At 36.0% G+C, this 14,835-nt stretch overlaps 1 protein-coding gene across 3 annotated transcripts in view; it reads left to right on the plus strand.

The window, feature by feature from the left end:
• Positions 1-14,835, plus strand: part of FBXL4 (F-box and leucine rich repeat protein 4) — a 75,591-nt gene that overhangs the window by 35,997 nt on the left and 24,759 nt on the right. For all 3 annotated transcript variants that reach the window (XM_059889779.1, XM_024996755.2, NM_001076059.1), the window contains 2 exon segments: positions 3,751-3,995; positions 10,719-10,932. In XM_059889779.1, the coding sequence (XP_059745762.1) occupies positions 3,751-3,995; positions 10,719-10,932 (459 nt within the window).

A 14,835-nucleotide genomic window follows, 5' to 3' on the forward strand; every position in this document is an offset into this window, starting at 1 on the left:
CATTTTTGGCTCACATACAAATTAGAGTCAGGAACAAGACAACAATTTTACTTAACATTGTTCCGGATATACTATCCAGTGCTGGAAGATAGGAGAAATAAATAAGAGGCGTGATTTTTGAAAAGAAAGCTGTAAAATTATTGTCATTTGCAGACAATATGATTATGTATTAGAACACTCAGGAGAATAGACCAAAAACTATTCAGAACAATAAGTAAGTTGGCAGGTTACAAAATTAATAGATAAAAAAAATCAATAGATTTAAGAACTCTAGGATCAAAAAAGATAGTTAAATGATAAATTATGTCATGCTCTTGAGTAGGAAGACACAACAAAGAGATCAGTTTTCTTTAATAAAAGCTATGTGTTCAATGAGGTTCCAGGTAAAATGCAAACATAATTTGTTTATTTTTTAATATAAAAGTTCACCTAAACACTATGAAAATACTCAGGAAAATTTTGGAAAAGAAGAGTGATGGAGGGAGCCCTAGTCCCACCAGAGAATAAAATATATTATGAAGCCATAGTACTGATATTTGTGGGTGAACAATGAAGGTAGATTCTCACATAAACTTTTTTTTAATATATTTATTTTAATTGGAGGCTAATTACAATATTGTGGCGGTGTTTGCCATACACCTCCATGAATCAGCCACGGGTGTACATGTGTCCCCTCGTCCCGAACCCCCCTCCCACCTCCCTCCCCACCCCATCCCTCTGGGTGTCCCAGTGCACCAGCTTTGAGTGCACTGTTTCATGCTTTGAACTTGGACTGGCGATCTGTTTCACATATGGTAATATACATGTTTCAATGCTATTCTAGCAAATCATCCCACGCTTGCCTTCTCCCATAGCGTCCAAAAGTCTGTTCTTTACACTATGTCTCTTTTGCTGTCTTGCATATAGGGTCATCGTTACCATCTTTCTAAATTCCATATGTATGCATTAATATACTGTGTTGGTGTTTTTCTTTCTGACTTACTTCACTCTGTATAATAGGCTCCAGTTTCATCCACCTCATTAGAACTGACTCAAATGTGTTCTTTCTTATAGCTGAATAATTTTCCATTATGTATATGTACCACAACTTGTTTATCCATTCGTCTGCTGATGGACATCTAGGTTGCTTCCACGTCCTGGCTATTGTGAACAGTGCTGCAGTGAACATTGGGGAACACGTGCCTCTTTCAATTCTGGTTTTCTCAGTATATATGCCCAGCAGTGGGATTGCTGGGTCATATGGCAGTTCTATTTCCAGTTTTTTAAGGAATCCCCACACTTTTCTCCATAATGACTGTACTAGTTTGCATTCCCACCAACAAAGTAAGAGGGTTCCCTTTTCTCCACACCCTCTCCAGCATTTATTGTTTGTAGACTTTTTGATGGCAGCCATTCTGACTGGCGTGAGATGGTACCTCATTGTGGTTTTGATTTGCATTTCTCTGATAATGAGTGATGTTGAGCATCTTTTCATGCCACATGTAAACTTTTAAAAAGACAGAACAGAACTTACTTATTTGACCCAGTGGGCTATTGCTATGGGAGAAATAAATGGAAGAGAATAGACACCAACAAGAAAGAAGGAAACGTTGGGAACTCCCTTGGCAAGAGTTATATTTCTGTAGTTAAAAGCAAAACAAACAAAACTCTAAGATGACAGTGCCCTACTATTTTTGTGCTGTTTTTTTGTTATTATTATTATTTTTTAATGTTTTTCCTTTTCCTGCCTTTCAGGATGGCAACATTAAAAGTATTGATACTAGTCTGGATAGGTTATGAGTGAATGGGTACTTTTATACACTGTTTGTGTAAATTGATGCAAACATTCTGAAGGGCAATTTTGTGTTTATATCAAAACTTTTAAGTGCATGAAATTTACCCTATGATATATTTGCAAAATTTATCAAGATATGCATACATACACACAATGATATTGCAGTGTTATTTACAGTAGGGAACAAACCAGGAAATACATCAATGAGAAATTAGTTGAATTAGTGTGTCATATCTACAAAGTGGCATGGGGTGGATTTGTGTGTGCAAATGTAGAAATATCTGCAAGATACATCATTCAATGAGAAAAGCAAGGTGAAGAACAGTGTATAAAGTATCATTCTTTTGGTGCAAATCCAGGAATAGAATTTCATGCATATTTATCTGGAAAAGAGCAGAAAAACTGTTAGCAGTGTTTACCAAGGGGTTGAGGGATTACTAGATTTGAGGGTAGAGAGGGAAGAACTTATCATTTTATACCTGCCTGCAGTGTTTGGGTTTTCTAATATTTTACCTGAATTTTCTCTTGTTATTTGTTTAATATTTTGCGTGTCGACAGTTTGCATGTCATCTGGATGGTGAGAGTTTAGACTAATTTTTAATTTCCCTGTATTTCCCTGTTTTTATAACACAAACACCCACACCCCTTAATGTTATTTTCAAAAGTCAAGTTCACATGTTAAAAATAAATAACAAAACACCCCAAGCCTTCTTATACTTAATATGTGTATAATCAGTGTGCATTTTTATATGTACTTTTTAAGCTTATTTTAAATATATTGTTGTCACTCTTTTTTGTACTTTGGCCTCAAACAGGGTTACTCTGACCTGAAAATAACACCGGGCTTACATAGTTAAATAAATTGATGAAGAACATTTAGGTTAAAGGGCATAATCACAAATCAAAAAGTATAGCTAGATAAATGCACTGCATTAAGTGAAAAAGTCATCCTTCTCTCTCATCTAGAGGTTTCTTTTTTTACCATTCAGCAAATACTCGATTTTTTTCTTTGTGTTTCTTGGTTCAGAATAGGCTACTTAGCTATGATTCTTTGCAAATTAGTTTAGAAGCCCCCAACTGTTCACCATTAAGAAAAAAACAAATCTTGAACTACTAACAGTTCAAAGAAACTATTAGAATTAGAGATAAATATCTTTTTGTTCCCTCCTCCTTAATACTTTTTTTGGTATTTGTTAGCTACCCCATCATCATTGCCAGTGGCTTTAAGCAGGCTCCTGATTCCTCTTCCCTGGAATTCTGCAGTTGCCCCCTGGCTGGTTTCCCTTCCTGCCTCCAGGAGTGCTCCCTGCAATGCTAAAACACAAATCTGACTCTATCACTCTGCAGCTCAAATCCCTTAGAGACTCCTCATTGCTTTTTGTGTAAATCCAGTCTCCTCTGTGAGGCTCTCTGACCTAATCCACCACTAACTAGTCTTTCCTCTCTGCAGTTTTGCCTCAGTCTTTAAAAGTGGAGCCTTCGTGGTCTAAGTCTACTTTTACTGCGGTTAAGCTTGTATCTTGTGTCAGGCTCTAGTGGCAGTCTGTGCTCCTAGCAAAGTTATTAAAACAGTCATTGTCCTTATCAACATCCCACTGAACTCTGAAAACCCTGAGAGGGGGAGCTCTTCTATCACCAGTGATAGATGTGTAATCGATGTTCAGTAAAGGTTAAGTCTGTGAAAAATTGTATTATTCAATAGATTACCAATATATACTTTTTGCACTGTTAAAAAAAAAGAGTAATTAACATGAATTGAGTATACAGTGAACGCTCTTGAAATGTAATATATATAGCCTTATGTATGTATGGGTACTACTGATGTGGATAATTCTGTTGAATATTGATTTATTTAGTATGTGAAAATACTGTTATAAAATGTATGATACTGTTCTTTATTAGATCATATCATATGCTTCATAAAGTGATACTGTTTTTTTCAGTCTGGGTGAACTTGGTTTCTCTGTTTTATGTAGCTCATTCAACTGATTCTGAATCATCTTACACTACCAGACCTGTGTAGATTAGCACAGACTTGCAAACTACTGAACCAACATTGCTGTGATCCTCTGCAGTACATCCACCTCAATCTGCAACCGTACTGGGCAAAACTGAATGACACCTCTCTAGAATTTCTGCAGGCTCGCTGCACTCTTGTGCAGTGGCTTAATTTATCTTGGACTGGCAATAGGGGATTCATCTCTGTTGCGGGATTTAGCAGGTTAGTGCCAAACCTCGTTGAGGTTATTTTACCAGCAGATTGTACTTACTATATAGTAGTTAACATAATAAAAGTTTGAAATTGTGTACCATGTATTTTATAGAAATCAGGAGAAATACATTTGTGTATCTTGTTCAGAATGCTTCTGCTTACAAAAGTGGATGAGTTCATTTCGCCATCCTCTTACATCTCAGCTTCATAAGATGAAGGGGAAATTATGTCCTTTACCTCAAATTGTTCAAAATCCCAAGTAACTTTCAACAGAGCTCCTTTTTTTTTCTTTCTCGTATTTTCAGCACAGATGATTAACACATTTTAAGAACTATTTCCAAATCAAAATCTACCTCTCTAATGTGATTTGTCAGAAATGGAAAACAATTTATTATAGAACATTTTTAATTAAATCTTAATTACATGTGCAATACATCACCCAAATTTAGAAGCTCATTTAAACTAATTATGTTGAAAATGCAATTGCATGTTAAATAGGCGACCACACTTGCAGACCTGCCCAGGTGTTTCTGCTCCTTTCTATTTAAGCATTTAGTTTCCTTACTATTAAATGTCACCTGTTAAACATTTGAAAGCCTGCACGCGTGCATATTCATTTAGCAACGCCATAGTCATTTTTTCTTGTGATACAAACAGGTGTTTTTCTCTTAACCTTGATGATGGTTATTCTCATTGTAAGTTACAGTATAATCCATTTCATTAAGTTAAATAATGAAGAAATAGACACTTTGGGGAAATTACCTGTTATTTTTGATTAACGAATAATCGCCTATCGTGTTTTTAGAAGTTAGAATGAACTACAGCTTTCCCTACACACATCCCCAAGTGGATGCATTCCAGTGGCTTATGAATTAGAAATTTGTATTTTGAGCTTTGTTTCTCCTTGACTTAGAGTATAAAATTAAAGATGCAGTTCCAGAAATAAATATTTGATACCTTAGATTCAGATGAAATCATGTTTGAAATAGCACCAATGTGTTCAAAATGCTAATATTAATAGTTTGTGCATCAAATTAAAAAAACACAGGCAATAATGGCTTACAGCACATGTTGAAACCATGGATGCACTGGGTTTCTTTCTTTTCTGCCAGAAACAGAACTAGAGGAAGGGGTTCTTAGATAAAGCATTCTGGGATTTGAGGGTCAGAATCTAAAGATTCTGTAACATGCTGTGTATACAAAATTATTTTTTATTATGTAAATCTGCTTAAGAGGGGATATATATATATATATATAATAGTAGGTATTATATATATGTAAGAAAATGAGTTGTTTCTTTTTGGCAGTGTAATTTTGGTGAATTTTGATAGAATCCACATTTTGAAAATTGCTGGATTTTTGACAGCTCTCCATTGGAACACAGCTTAGTCCTTTCTGTTTCCCTTTCTGCAAACACACCCTTCATTGGCAAACTGTCCTCACTGCTAATGGGACCAAGAAGAACTGAAGCTAATGATGACTGTGGGTATTCAGAGAGTACACTATGGATCATAAACCAAGACTAACCGAGAGCAGATAGAACCATTGGTATCAGTAAGCAGTATTTTACCTTATAAGGACTTCGGGGTATTTTAATTCCCCTCATAGCTCTTTCTTAAATGTTTCCCACTATTTGGGACTTCTTATGTGTGTGTTTTCACTGTTGGTGTGTAGTGTGTAAGGCATTATGGTGAGTATTGTAGACCACGTGAAGAGGTAGATGATATAGTTCCTACTACAAAAACAATACAGATATAAAGATAAACATTTAAACATATCATTCCTATATTTTTATAAATAAAATAGCAGGGAGGCAGCTAATGAGTAAAGACATTAAAGAAAACTTCGGTAATGAATGACCAAGTCCAACTTCCTAGGCAAAATGTGGCATATACCCATAGTATAATGAGTAAAATACAAAGATAATATTAAATCAGTTTTTAGAAATTCTCTTTTTGTAGCTTCTTCTGGTGCATTAGCAGAAACATAAGTTGTTAGAAGAAAACTTCACAATGCTATTTTAAGAATTTTAGACGTGCAGTGGATAAAGATCTTCTTTTATAAGTTTAAAGCTCCAATCTACTTTCTCACCAGCAATTTCTCTTCCATTTTCAATTTGCCCCTTTAGTTGCTGTGGAGTTGTTTGAATAATCACAAAAGTACATACATAAATTTAAGTTTTCCATATTTCACAGGAGTATTTCAGCCTGTAAAACCATGTATCTTGATAGCATTCCTTTGAGCATAGTCATTGTTCCCATTAAGAAAAGAAAAAGTTGAAATAACAGAGAGAGAGTCTTTTTGGGGATGGGAGATACTGGAGCTTTGCCTACTGATTACTGTTGGCCCCCTTGACTTGACTGCTGAATTGATAGTCATTATGGCTTGTAGGCAGCATTCCCAGAATAAACAATAAATATTCATGGCTTGATTATTAATGAATAATCTATGAGTAAGTGTGGTCTATTTATGCTCGTTACTGTGAAGAAGGTTTATTTATAATACTTTAAAGGGAAAAAAAGTACATTTTTGAACTAGAAACCGATGATGATGAGTTGCCTTTTGAGCAAGTCTTTGGGAAAAGTTTGATATAGGTAATTTTTGTTGCCTAAAAACCTTATCCTCACAAACTGAAACTGTTTCACTGCATTTTAAAGAAGTTAGAAATTTATTTTATTCAAAATAGCAGGGGAAGTGGAATAATGAGAACTTAAAACTTTTAATCAGTTATTAAAATCCTATTCTATCTACAGATTTGTGACTTGTAACTTCAAGTCCTGCTCATGTATATCATTATTCATTAAAGTCACATCTATTGTAATTACACTTTCCTCTTGCAATACACTCCCTAAAGTCTTGGATATTCCTTTGCCACCCTGTTTGTTTGTGCTCTGAGGCTTAATTATACCATTTTGATGTTCAAAAAGCCTTAGACTCATTTTTTTATGCTATAGTTTTTCTTCAGATAGTTGCTCAAACTAATCACCTTGAGCGCCACCTCAGTTATGTAGAGATTTCTACCCCTAGCCCATCTACTTGTTCCCTTCAGAAAACATTGTTGGATGCTTTTTAGGTTTAAGGACTTGATGTTTTGACACAAAACTACAGTTTTATGGAATAGAGAGCTTTTTGCGTATTCATATATTTGTTTATTCAGTTGCCTGCCAATGTTTTACACTGTTGTATCTTTTTGATGGTCAACTTCTAGAGATTAAAGACCATTTACGACAGTTTCTTTTCATGTCCTTCTACCATTGCTGGATGGTGCCGTACACAGTTAAGCAAGAAGTTTTGTTTTTAATAACTTTATTTTGGATCTGATATAGTAAATAATGCTCCAGGTATTTGGAATTAAAAATATCTTAAATATACTGTTTTATAAAACTCAGTGAGGGCCAGCTACAAAACATGAGATTAGGATTCAGAGCCATGGATATTTATACCTAATTCTCCTCTTTACCTTGAAACTTGAGGCAGGTTGTAAGGTTTGGTGCCTTTTATTTTGTGATGAATAAACTCAGATTAAATCATTTATTCACGTAATGTTAATTATTTTAGGGTACAAATTACCATTTAGTAAATTACTTCTTACGTACCTGTATCACTCTGGACAAATTAATTCACCTTATAAGGATAGGCAATTTATTTCTCTCTCCAGAGACTCCTTTTCTCATAGCAGGAGACCTAGTTTGGGATTGTTTATCTGAACTTAGGTTTTCTCATAATATCCTCAATATCAAGAAATACTTGATGAGAATTCATAAGATGAAATGAACAGGCTTCAGGAAATAAACAAGCTATAGTTCTCTTTTCAGGTGACCAGTATTACAACTGAGATGAATAAATAGATGACTAAGATCTGTAATTATGTGTTAAAACTTTATGAGGAACATTAAGGAAGGAAATGAGTTGTGTTCAGCTAATTAATTGATTCTGCTATTTCTGCCTTCTTGTAGTGGAAATATGAAAAAGCCGGTGGTGTAGATCTCATAAGTTAAGGAAGAGTTGACTATGGGGATATTGACTAAATAATAAAAATATAGGATATAGAAAAAGGGAGAGAGTCATAAAGGTGATATAAGCATGATCATTGTCATTATTGTGCTTCCAAATTCTATCATTCATTAAATCAATTTGGGAAGTTTTCTAGTCTATTAACAGCTTTCTGATGATTGGCTTGCTATCTTTAGAAGGGAAGAGTTCATTAATGAGAGAAAAGAGACAAGGGGTGTCAAAGCATTCCAAGTCTAATACTGAAAAGAACTGTAGAACAAAGTGCTTTGCCAAATAATGAAGACCTTCAATAGATAAGATGCCTAAAGATTTTAAGAGTTAATATACTCATTTAACTTTTATAATCTGCAAATAATTTTAGAAGGATCAAATCCAAATAGGATACTCTAGATCTCTGGTGCCCTACATTCATTTCTAGATTGCTAGCTTCTAAATGATGATGAACTAGCCATAACTATAATGTATATTCAAAGTAAGGTAAAAATGTTCATTTTGTTATATGTCCTAGTTTGACCCTCTTAAAGGAAAAATACTGAGTCCACAGAACCTAGTCTGCTCCAGAGTAGAGGAAATTTAAATTCCTCAAATGCATTTTCATGATTGGAAGAGTTATTCAGCAAATTCATCAAGTGTTTTTATGCATCTGACATCATGCTAAGTACTAAGTATACCACAGATAGACTCAATGTAAATAAATCAGTAAATAAGGCAATTACGGTTAACAGAAGAATGAATTTTGGTTGAGAAATAGAGGAGCTGAGTTCATTCAGTTCAGCGTGTAGAAGATACGTTGTTAATTTAGTACCCATTGCTTCCCTTTGAAATAGATCCCCAGTCTGAATATTGAGCACCACAATCAGCGCCACCACCTCCATCCAGTGCACCATCCCCTCTTCCCTGAATATGGTTATGGTGTCCTGATGATCTCCCAGTTTTCACCCCTGTTCCCCTTCAGCTTATTCTCCACACAGAAACCAGAGTGATCCTGTTAAAACACAAGCAAGTGGTGCCACACCTCTGCTCAAAAACCCTCTGATGTCTGAGAATCCTGTCTCCCTCAAAATAAAAGCCTGAGTCTTTATAGGATACACACTGTATGACCTGCCCCTTACCACTCCGATCTGCTCCCATCTGCCTCTCACTTTGTGCCTGCTTGCAGTTCCCAACTCTAGGCATTGTCTGAGGTGCCCTGCCTCTGAGCTGTCATCCTTGCTGCTGCCGGCTTGCCACTTCTCTGGGGAACTGCTTTGCTCCCCCTCTCTCTTCTCTTGACTCACCTCAGTGAGGCTTCCCTGTCTACTCTTCACACTTTCTGTTGTCCTTCTCTGCTTTTCTTTTCTTCTTGGCACTCTTCACTCTCTAATATACTATTAATTTTACTCATTTATTTGTTCATGGTCTGCCTCTCCTACTGAAATGTAAGTAAGCTCCATGAGAGCAGAGACTTTGCCCACTGCCAACTTCCCAGTGTCTAGAGTAATGCAGGGTCATAGTAGGAGCTCAGTTAATATTTGTTGAGTGAATCCCTGAAGGTGCTTGATGTAAACTGTCCTTTTAGCCAGTACAGTAGCAGAGAACAGTAGTGAAACACGTGGGAGGAGATCAAGGTGAGGGGACAGCTTGAAGAGTGCCCGAGAGTTTGAAGGAAGGGGAGGGCGTGTGAAATGGTGTGAGATGCCCCAATAAATCAAGTAATACAAGGGCTGGAAAAAAAGGCCCTTTGATTTGGCATTTAAAAGGAAAGGATGAATTTAGGGAAAGCAGAACATAGACTGCAATGGATTAAGAATAAGCAGATGTTCTTGGATGTTTGGGTGTAAATAAGCTGTGTGGGCTACTGACTTATATGCAATATTTAAAATAAATGTGTAGCGATTACATTTTTTATTGTTTGTGTGTTGGCTAAGATTTCATTGTTAATATTTGTGGGGTACTCTGGCCTTTACAGACTTCTTTCACGTTATTGTAGAATGTTCAAAACCACAAGCAGTGTGGTGAGTGCTGTTACATGTTTCTAGTCTGCCTTCTACTGCTGAGGGAGTGCTGTGTGTGTGCGGGTGGGTGTGTGCACAAATGCGCGCACATGTGCACACACCCTTAGTCACATCCGCCTCTGCGACCACATGAACAGAGGAATCCACCAAACTTTTCTGTCTATGGAGAATCCCTTGGACGGCAAGCCTGGTGGGCTGCCGTCTGTGGGGTCGCACAGTTGGACACGACTGACGCAACCCAGAAGTTTTCTGAGTTGAGAGGAGGCTAGTCTGATCTGTTTTGAGGTCATTTAGTTAGAGCGGTCACTTTGTGTGCCTTGTTCAAAATAAATTATCCAGTACTGTTTAGGGTACTGTTTAGAAAGAAATATCTTCCAGAAGTTGAGAGTTTTGTTATATTTTGTTTGTTGGCTCTACCAGCTCGGGTGTGAATTACAGGTAAGTAGAAGAAATACACCCTCTTGCTTTCTTAATTTCCCACTTAACAGTAGCTGACTTTTTATGTGATATGAATCCATTTTATCTTCTCAGGTTGATTTATTGTAGCCTAACCATGCCTGTTTCGGCAGGCAGTAAATGAGAATTTAAGTGAAACAAGTTTTTTTTATTTTCCCTGATAGAAATCTATTCTGAGGGTGTCTGCTTAGAGTTGATATAATTCCAAAGTGCTTGCAAAAAATATGTTTTAGTTTTATGAAATTCACACGGAGCATTGTGTTTACAGGTTTCTGAAGGTCTGTGGATCTGAATTAGTGCGCCTTGAATTATCCTGCAGCCACTTCCTTAATGAAACTTGCTTGGAGATTATTTCTGAGATGTGCCCAAATCTACAGGACTTAAATCTCTCCTCCTGTGATAAACTACCACCTCAAGCTTTCAGCCACATCGCCAAGTTGTGCGGCCTGAAACGACTCGTTCTCTATCGAACAAAAGTAGAGGTAAGATTTATACTTTTAGTAATATAATGACCAACGGAATGATCAGTTGCCTGTAATTGCTCATAATAATATGATTTATGATTTTTAAATAAATTAAGTTTATGACACCACCTGACTATCCTAAAACAATTAGAGCTGATTCAGTCATTTCATAATTAGTCTATAGTATTTTTTTTGTTGTTTCTTTGTTTTTCAATTTAGGAAAATGTTACCCTCTGTGCTCTTAAAATTTTTGTAATGCTGTTCATGTTTCTAGGTAAAGAAGCAAGCAATAGGCTGAGGTGAGCTGAAATGCTGGCAGGGAATTAATTCGTGAAAGTGCTGGGAGGAAAGTGTGTAGGAGGACGTTTGCTTGGAGTGAGAGGAAGCAAAGTGGAATTCATCCAGGAGCGAACTTCACAGTTAAAATTCCTAATACATAGTTTGGGAGTCTCATTAAAGAAGAGTGGAGTCACGTAATATTTATTGATCTCCTTGCTTTTTTTCCACTTAGCTCTAGGACATCTTACCAGACCATTATATATATTACCACCTGACTCTTTTCATTAACTGTGTAGTTTATGTTTTACCATGATCAACTCAGTTAGTTGTTCCCCAAATGGTCAACATTTCAGTTTTCCCAGCTGTTTTTCTTTTACAAACCATCTAGCATTAGCATTATTTTGCACAGTTTTCTATATACTGGCTATTGTTGCTATAGGATAGAGTTCTGTAAGTGGTACTGCTGGTCAGAATGTAAACATCCACTTACTGCTGTACACCTGTTTCCTCTATTCCAGTCTTGTTGGCCTTCTTTCTGTCCCTTGAACATTCTGATCCAGTCCCAGCTCATGGCTTTTTGTCCTATGCCTGTCTGGAATATTCTTCCAGCTTGTTATATGGCTGTCCTCTTCTCAATTCAGTGTCCTACTTAAATATTTTTTTTTTCAGAGATGGTTTCTTAGGCATTGATAAAAGGTAGCCTCCCCACCCTCTTCTGGTTGGCTCCTGTCATATTATATCACCTAGTGTATTTTCTAACAACTTTAGACCATCATGTTGGTTTTCTTATGATCATCTGTCTCCTTATACTAGGATATATGTTTCATGACAGTAGGATATATGTTCTTATGATCATCTGTCTCCTTAGACTAGGATATATGTTTCATTCAGTGGTCTATCTTTTTCATTGCCATGTTCCTGATATCTAGTATAGTACCTGGTAAAGATTGGCCATTCCGTAAATATTTAAAGAAATGAATAAGATAGACAAATTACTTTTCCAAAATGATGTACCAGTTGCCTCTCCACTCTAGTGAACCCTTGCCTGCTTTGAATGTTGCCTTGGCCAAATATTTTGAGAATCATTTACATGAAATGTACTTAGAGGATGCCAAATACATAATAAACTCTCAATAAATATTATCTGCTAAAACAGTAGTAAGAGTAATAATCATTATTATGGCAATTCTGTATATGTTTTGCTGTGTGGTAGGGAAGGTCTTCTCTCTCTATTCTTTTTAAACTTAAAAGAAATCCTTGTATATTATTATTCTTCCAGCTATATCTTTCAGCAAAGATTTTGTTGGGAGTGCCTTTACTATATTTCATTTTGCTCTTTAATAAGATTTCATATCTGTTCATATATGTCTTGTTTTACATTCAAGAGCATGTTATAGTTTTCTTCATTTAGATTTTATATCCTTCTGGTTAAATTTATCCCTTGTCTTTCATAGTCTCAGACACTATTTTCTTTCATTTTAATTGGTTATTTTTCATATAAAGAAAAATTGAGTTTTGTATATTTATCTTGTATCTGCTCCCCTACAGTTCAGTTCAGTTCAGTTCAGTCACTCAGTCGTGTCCGACTCTTTGCGACCCCATGAATCGCAACATGCCAGGCCTCCCTGTCCATCACCAACTCCTGGAGTTCACTCAGACTCAGTCCATCGAGTCAGTGATGCCATCCAGCCATCTCATCCTCTGTCGTCCCCTTCTCCTCCTACCCCCAATCCCTCCCAGCATCAGAGTCTTTTCCAATGAGTCAACTCTTCTCATGAGGTGGCCAAAGTACTGGAGTTTCAGCTTTAACATCATTCCTTCCAAAGAAATCTGAATGCTTATAATTGTTCTAATAACTTATATCTTTTGAGTTTCCTAATGATGTAATTGTATAATCTGGAAATTAATATACCTTTTCTTTCTGTTCCAATGTTTAAAGTATTGCTACACTAAGTAGAACTTCATAAATAATGTAGGATAATAGAGTCACAATAGGTATACCAATCTTATTTCTAATATGGAGGGAATTTTTTCTTTTTTAAATATTTATATGACAAATATGTGGCAGGTACTGGTGTAGGCACTGAGACTTCATTAATGAACTAGACAACTCCTCATGTAACTTACTAGTTTTATCTATTGTTTGATGTTATTTGTGATAAATATCATTTGAGTAAGACTATTTTTATCAAAAATGTGTATTATATTAAAATTTTTTAAAGCCTCCATTACCACCCTGATCTTTTTTCTTCTTTTATTTGTTAATATAATGACTTATGCTGGACAGTCCTTATATTCCTGGGATAATTCCTACATGTTTTAGCTTAATACATAGCTAGGCTATTTTCCTAATATTTTTGAGCCAAATTGCCTGGATTTGGATTCTACTTTGGATATCACTTACTAATTATATTACCTTGAGGAAATTTCTTGATGCCCTGTTTCCTTCTATATAAGTGGATATAATGATAATATACCTTTCAAATGGTTGTTGTGAGAATAAACATGATTTAATATACATGAAGAGTTTACAACAGTACCTGTTTCACAGTAAACATTCTTTAAGAGTTAAGACTTATTTATCAATACTTTTTACATCTACTTTCTTAAATGAAATTGAGCTGTGTTTTTCCTTTTCACGCCATTTTATCATGTTTGGAGCTTGGAGTGTAACATCTTGTCAAAAAGGATTTGTGACATTGACATCTTCTTTTTTGATATTTGTTATTCAGTTGCTAAGTTGTGTCTGACTCTATGCAACCCCAGGGACTGCAACATGCCAGGCTTCCTTGTCTTTCACTATCTTTTGGAGTTTGCTCAAACTCACATCCTTTGAGTCGGTAATGCCATCCAATCGTCTCATCCTCTGTTGCCCCCTTCTCCTGCCCTCAATCTTTCTCATTCCAGTGAGTCAACTCTTCGCATCAGGTGGCCAGAGTATTGGAGCTTCACCTTCAGCATCAGTCCTTCATGAATATTCAGTGTTGATTTCCTTTAGGGTTTATTGATTTGATCTCCTTGCTGTACAAGGGACTCTCAAGAGTCTTCTCCAATACCACAGTTTGAAGCATCAATTCTTCGGCACCTTCTTTATAGTAACTCTCACATCCATATATGACTACTGAGAAAACCATAGCTTTGACTTTGTCGGCAAAGTGGTGTCTCTGCTTTTTAATACACTTTCTAGGTTTGTTACAGCTTTTCTTCAGGCAGTAAGCATCTTTCAGTTTCATGGCTGCAGTTACCATCTGCAGTGATTTTGGAGTCCAAGAAAATAAAATCTGCCACTGTTCCACTTTTTCCCCATCTATTAGCCATGAAGTAATGGGACTGGAATGCCATGATTTTAGTTTTATGAATTTTGAGTTTTAAGCCAGCTTTTTCACTTTCCTCTTTCACCTTTCAAGAGGCTCTATAGTTTCCCTTTGCTTTCTGCAATTAGAGTGGTGGAATAACTGTAATAAATGAGTATTATCTGTTAGATAGAATTTACCTATAAAACTATCTGGGTGTATAGGTTTTTTATTGGTAGATCAGAGTAGATATCTTTAGCTTGACATAGTTTTTAAACTAATCCACGGAAATGTGAATATAGTATTCCTGACTTGGGACAGAATTTTAGCTAGAGTTTAACTGGTGATT

This window comes from Bos taurus, chromosome 9 (genome assembly GCF_002263795.3).
Source record: "Bos taurus isolate L1 Dominette 01449 registration number 42190680 breed Hereford chromosome 9, ARS-UCD2.0, whole genome shotgun sequence".
Lineage (NCBI taxonomy): Eukaryota > Metazoa > Chordata > Mammalia > Artiodactyla > Bovidae > Bos > Bos taurus.